This window comes from Lynx rufus, unplaced genomic scaffold (assembly GCF_022079265.1).
Source record: "Lynx rufus isolate CCGP_SWC_20201006 ecotype Redwood Valley unplaced genomic scaffold, mLynRuf1.p SCAF_7, whole genome shotgun sequence".
NCBI lineage: Eukaryota > Metazoa > Chordata > Mammalia > Carnivora > Felidae > Lynx > Lynx rufus.
The window spans coordinates 76,779,855-76,785,911 of record NW_025814889.1 but is presented as its reverse complement, the minus strand read 5'-3'; the positions used below and the strand labels follow the sequence as shown (position 1 = coordinate 76,785,911).

Genomic DNA, 6,057 nt, shown 5'->3' with positions numbered 1-6,057 from the left:
GTGTGGGTGTGCATTCTCGTCCAGCTGCCCCTCCCTTGGAGCATAGGCATCCTCAGCTGCTCTCATCCCGGCTCATCTGAACTTGTAACTCCTGAATTCTCCTCTTGATCAATTACTGCCTCCCCTCCTTCCCCAGTCGCCCGGCCTCAGTCATTCATTCATCAAACTTTTATTGAGCACCCAGTGTGTGCTCCACTCTGGGGACGCGAAGACAATTTGTCTAGGAGCTTCAGAGCCCACTGCAGGAGCTCCACCCCTCCTGCCCTCTTCAACCTTCTAGTTCTTGTTTCCTTCCCTCCTCTGGCTGCAGCTCAGATAAGCCCCCCTGGAGCTCTAATTTGGAGAATTCTAAGCTGGAGCTGGGGAGACCTTAGGGGGCTGTGGTACTGAGCTGGGTGACCTTTAGCAAGTCAATTACATCCTCTATACGCGCGTGTGCACACACACACACACACACACACACACACCCAGCTGTCCCTGCTTATGAAAGGGCACGAGAAGCCTCTGGGCTCTGAGAGATTGTGAAGATGGATGAGTGGGGCCCGGCTTGGAGAGATGTGAATAGTATTCTGCACTGACAATATTATAGAACGCTGAACACGGCCGCTGTGGCCACGAGCACTTGGGGACTCAGCTCTTGTTCTGTCACCCTGCCCTTGAAAGACTTTGGTAGCCCCTCCCATCCCCAGCGCCTTTGGAGACATCATGGAAAAGGACCTATCTTTTTTATGGATTTGGTTGCTGTATCTCAGGGTACCATGGTGATGAGCACCATAGAGATGAGAAGAACTGACTTTTATTGGCTTGTCTCTTTGTTCCGGTGTCCCCCCTCACCCCCCCTCCACACACACACACAAAGCTCCCAGGTCAGCAGACCCAGGAGAGAAGGAGGCAGGGCCCCGTGTAAGTGGAACAGATGAAAGGAGAAAAATGTACTCTCTTTTCCCTCCCTCTCAATCATCCTCCCATCTCTCTTCTTTCTTCCTCCCTCCCATTACCAAAAGCAATTGTATTCAAACCCGATAATTACAGTAACAGCTACAATAATCATCATTTATTGTTTGTTTTTTAAGCATTTTAACTTCCAAAAACATTTTCCAATCTCTTGTTTTCACAGCAGGCCCTGGGGGAGGACTATGCCCATTTTATAGCTGGGGAAGCCGAGATCCAGGTAGGACCCCAAGTCATGGGGAGAGTATGTTTATAGCAGCTTGTAAATATTAGCAAGCCAATTGAGACCTAGGAGTCCTTCAGAGGCACTGAAGGCAAATCTTGGTTTCTTGGGTCATTCCTGAGTTCTTACCATCCTTGGAATTAATAGCTTTTTGAGGATGTTGGTAGAACTGAGAATGAGGCTGGAGACAGCTTGTGGCCCAGGTCATGGGCTGGGGGCTGTGATAGGGACTTCCCCCCTCTCTGGATTGCTCCCATGAATGGGGATGGGGGATGGAAGGTGGGCAAACACTTGGAAAAGGCCTGTTTGGCCCAAACCTCCCTTGCCTATATGCTGCCCCTCTGCCAGCCCTAGAAAAGGCTCCTCTTTGTGTCAGCGCTTCCCAAGGATGGGGTCCTCTCCTGAGCATTTGGAGGTGTGAGGAATGAAGATCTATTGGAAGGGCTGTCTCTATCCTCAGGAAGCCCCCACGCTGAGGGCAGGTCCCTAGCCCCCAAACCATACCCAAGAGCAGAGATATACCTTTGAGGAGCTCAGAGACTGTCCTGGGACCTGATTCTTCTGGGAAGTCTGGCTCTCCCCCCCAAGGGTGGGGTGAGAAGTTGGGGCTCCCCGAGGTCTCTACATCTCTTAGTGTCTAAGCTGAGTGGCTGTCTGGGCTCCAATACCCAAGACAAGGGGGTCTGGAGGCCCAGGATGCCCACTAGAGTCCAGATGGATGAAAGAAGGGTAAGACAGTCATGAATTCCCCTGCCTCCTTCTGCTCTGTCCCATTAAGAGATGTAGGAGGAGGAAACTGAACAGATTTGCTCCCCAGATTCTTTCTATCCAGAAATATAATGCCAGGGATAGGGAGTGGCATTCCCTGCCCACCCTGTTAGGACAAGGGGCCATGCCTCCCCGTCTTTCCTGCCCTCATCCACCCCCAACCCCGCTTTCCTTGTAAAACCTGAAGTCTAGTTCTACGAGGCATGCTACCCACCTAAAGGGCGCCTCTCAGAAGCCGGAAGGTGGGGGCCAAGTTCTATACCACCTGACATGCATTCCCCATTTCAGTATCCCCTGAACTGCACTGGGATTCTTTCTTCTCGGGATCCACCCCTGTCATTTTCTCCATTTCTTCAGTGCCCATGAGGATGACCAGTCGCTGGGCCATGGTTCTGGTGTCAGGGAACAGGATAAAGTTGTAGATCAGCGAAGCCAGGACAGCTCCTGTCAGGGGTCCCACCCAGAAGATCTGCAAAAGCAGAGAGAAGTAGGTGCCCCAGTCAGGAGCTATGAGGATCATAGGGTAGCTTTGGGATCCCTGCCCGCCTCCCTAGTGTTGGCTCCGTCGTCCGGGACCCCTCGAGCTGCTGCAAGTTGACAAAATTGAGAAGCAGGTGTTCTGCCTTTCAGGTCCCTGCAGGTGAGGTGACCTTGCCTTCAATAGGGCGGGCCCAGTCTCCTCACCACTCTGTTTCCCTCCTCTCCCCTCCTGTGTTCCAACCAGAAGCCCTGGCTAGTGCTGTTCCTGTCTCTGCTGGTGTGTGTGTCTATTTCTGTTTGTCTTTTTCTTTATCCAAGTTTGGAAACTGGTCCAGCTGGAGAAAGTGAATAAGGAAACAGCCAGGACTTAAGGCCTGGGCCAAGGCTGCATCTCTTGTCCTGGCCCATTTATGGACATTCCACTGGGTACTCTGGGCTATTGAAGCTGGAAAGACAGGAAATACAAGCCAGGATACTCGCTTTTGTCTTCTGAGCTTAGGGAAACCTCCTCTGGGGGTCAAGATGGCCTGTGGTAGGGGGCCTTGTCTCCCCAGGTCCCTGTGGACCCACCGCTGGTGAAAGCCACAATCCCTATCTCCCCTGCTCGGGCTCTCCCCACCTAATGGCTGCCAGTACAGGCTCTCACCCAGTGGACCGTGAACTTCCCAACGACGATGGCAGGGCCGAAGGAGCGGGCCGGGTTCATGGAGCAGCCGGTGAAGTAGATCTGGAGGGGCAAGTGGAGGTTTGTGGTGTGAGGAGGTTTAAAGCAGGCCTGGGAGGGGACAGCCTCCTCTGCCCTGGCTTAGAGCCCCGGCACTCGCCTTGGGCACTGCCGTATCCTGGGCCCGGACTGTGGGAACACAGTCTCGGCCCAACGCATTAGGGGCTCAGGGAGGGACACTTCCTGGCCTTCAGGGCCTCTGCAGTCTCCCCAAGGAGGGATCAGTGTGTGCATACACACAGTGCCCTCTTTGCCTCTTACCCCAATGAGATGGCCCAATGCCACAGAGATCCCAATCACGATAGCTGGGGAGCCCGATGCTTGACGGTTGTTGGTGGAAGCAAAAACACAGAGCACCAACTGCAGGGTCAGAACCAGCTCCACTGCCACGGCCTGGCCAGTTGAGACGTTGCTCTGGACCTGGGTGAGGAGGAGGCTACGCTGGAGGCGAAGGGGGCTCTGCCAGGGGCTGGTGACCCCATTGGACCTCATTGCCTCACTGTGAGGAGGTGATGCCTCACCACCACCAAGTCCAGGACTTAAGGAGATGAAGGATCGGGGACAGCTGTGCAGTAGAGTTCGGGTCAGCCCTAGACATTTGCTGCCTGCAGAAACGCGTGGCATCCCCTCCTAGCCCACCGGTTTGTTGAGGCCAGTAGCTGGCGACAGGCTCAGGACTGGTGGGGAAGGGAAGGCTCAGAGCAGCTGGGGTGCATGTTTTCAAGCAGCCTGGGAGGAGACCGTGGGTAGGAGTGGAAGGAGGAGACTTGGGGAAGTAGGTGGAAGGATAGATGATTAGGGGAATCTGGAGGAGTGAGGCCTCAGGGTGCTGAGGAAGGAGGAACATGGGAACACAGAGGAGCAGGGCACATGGGGCGGACCTGGAGAGAAGAAGGGCATGCCAGGTCTCCTGCATTACCCACAGCCCCCCCCCCCCCCGCCCCCCTTGCTACCCTGCCTCTTAAATGCCTGGTCCTTCCCTGACTCTTACTCCTTAGTTGCAGCTTCTCTCTGTTCTACCTGTTCCTCGTACCATAACCCCACTCCTGCTCTGCCTGCACTAAGGCCACAGTCTGGTTCCCCTGGGTCCCAGGGCCCAGCCCAGAGCAGGTAAGGAGCACGTGGTCAAGTTATCACCTCCCTGTCCCCTCTCCTCAGGCCTGGTCCTCCACCCTTACCACCTGTGTGGGCATCCCTTTTCTGGCCCTGCCGGGTGACCCTCCCTGCACCTACCATGTTAATCCCAAGGGTCTCTTGGATGTCTCCTGGTATGACCGCATAAAGCACTGAGGCCCCCACAATGGCCCCCGTCAGCTGAGCAGCCACATAGGCCACGGCACGGGGCAGGGAGATTTGGGAGCTCACGAGGAAGGCCAGCGTCACAGCAGGGTTGATGTGGGCCCCGCTGGCCTTCCAGGTGACCTGCACAGCCACGGCCGTGACCAGGTTGAAGGTGATGGCGGTCTGTAGCATGGTGGGACGCGCCGAGGGCCAGGGCAGACTGGAGCCCACACCGAAGAACACGTACAGCCCTGTGGCCAGGAACTCAGCAAACAGCTCCTTGCTGATAGCTCTCCAGAGCTGGCCCAGCAGCATCCTGGCCGAGCCTCACCCGCCTGGCCACACGGTGTCCTGGTCCTGCTGCTTGGGCTGCCGCCTCTACTCCTGGGGCCTCTTGCCTCTGATCTTCGCTGTCTCCTGGGGCCTCTTGCCTCTGGCCTGCTCTGGCTGTCTCACTGTGTTGAGGCTCCTCTGGCCCCCACCTGGTCAGACTGTGCAGGGAGCAGGCGCACAGGATTATGTGTGTCTGGGTGGGTGGGAGGTGCGGGGCTCATATAAGGAGTGGTGCTCACACGCTTGCCCCACCCTGAGCTCACCTGACAGCTGGGGGAGGGGGGCGGCCTCCAGGTGCTGAGCTGGAACCTCCAGGTTTCCAAGCTGGACGGGCCTCACTCTGCTGCAGGCACAGGCCTGGCCCGAGGGTGGCAGGTACAGGAGTCATGGTGGGCATGGGATTCCAGGGTGCTCACATCCCGATGTCAGCTCAGAGGCAGCAAGCTCGCCAGGTCCCCAAGTCCAAGGCCTGCTTCAGAGGCTCCTGTTGTCCCGGTCCCCTCTGCCTGCAGGCTCTGCCTCCAGATGGGCTCACACTATTCTATGCCCCATAAACCCAGATGTGAAATGAAGCTCTTTCCCCCTTTCCCACCCAAACCCCTACTTGTAGAAAGCAGATGTGAATAGAGTCAACTTTACTAAGGACATGGGCCTGTGTGGGTGCAGAGGGGACAGAGGGAGGAGGGGTTTATTCCACAGCTAATGAGACGACACGCATGGCAGTGGAGAGTTTCCCTTGCCAGCTGGGAATTTCCACTGGTCCTTCACTGCATTGTCCGTGCCCCTTTCTGTCTCCCTTGCCCACCCCCTCCCTTTCAGCCCCTTCCCCTTCCACTATCTGCGCTCCTCCTTCTCAGGGGCCTGAACAATTCTGCTCAAGCCTCTCACAGGGCAGCCGAACCCTTTTTGTGGCAATGCTGGCCCTGAGGTCACCCATGCCCTAGGCTCTTCCCTTTTAACCCCAGCAGCATGTCAAGGTATTTTCTCAAACAAAGGTGCTCCTTCTCTCCCTAAGAAGAATCGGTGTGGCTGTTAAGATAACAGTTTTCATCTTTTAACCACACGGGTGTGCCCTGACCTTGCCCCTGGCCAAATCTCCCTGCTCAGTTGATATCCCCCGGTAGTCCTTAGGCTCCTCAAATGCAGCCTGTCTCAGAAGGAGACCCTCATCTCTCTCTGTGCCCACCACCCCCCCAAATGCACTATTCCTGTTTTCTCCAGCTCTGTTGGGGGCACCTGGGAAGCATCCTTGACCCTCCTCTCCCTCCTGCCCCCAACCAGTAGTGGCATCAAATCC

At 56.1% G+C, this 6,057-nt stretch overlaps 1 protein-coding gene across 1 annotated transcript; it reads right to left on the bottom strand.

Moving 5' to 3' along the window:
* Positions 1 to 2,198: 2,198 nt before the first annotated feature.
* AQP6 (aquaporin 6) lies at positions 2,199 to 4,760 on the bottom strand. Its single transcript, XM_047064890.1, has 4 exons — positions 4,380 to 4,760; positions 3,408 to 3,566; positions 3,069 to 3,149; positions 2,199 to 2,411 (listed from the first exon to the last, which is right to left on the bottom strand). The coding sequence occupies exons 1-4, from the start codon at positions 4,740 to 4,742 to the stop codon at positions 2,199 to 2,201; spliced, it is 816 nt and encodes a 271-aa protein (XP_046920846.1). The 5' UTR covers positions 4,743 to 4,760.
* Between the last annotated feature and the right edge of the window lie 1,297 nt (positions 4,761 to 6,057).

What these genes read in the sequence shown, in the direction of transcription:
- AQP6 (XM_047064890.1), bottom strand. Translation starts at nt 4,742, where the DNA reads ATGCTGCTGGGCCAGCTCTGGAGAGCTATCAGCAAGGAGCTGTTTGCT. An exon ending in CATTGGGCCATCTCATTGGG is followed by an intron (nt 3,150 to 3,407) that starts GTAAGAGGCAAA and finishes TTGCCCCTCCAG; the next exon opens with ATCTACTTCACCGGCTGCTC. An exon ending in GGAAGTTCACGGTCCACTGG is followed by an intron (nt 2,412 to 3,068) that starts GTGAGAGCCTGT and finishes CTGCTTTTGCAG; the next exon opens with ATCTTCTGGGTGGGACCCCT.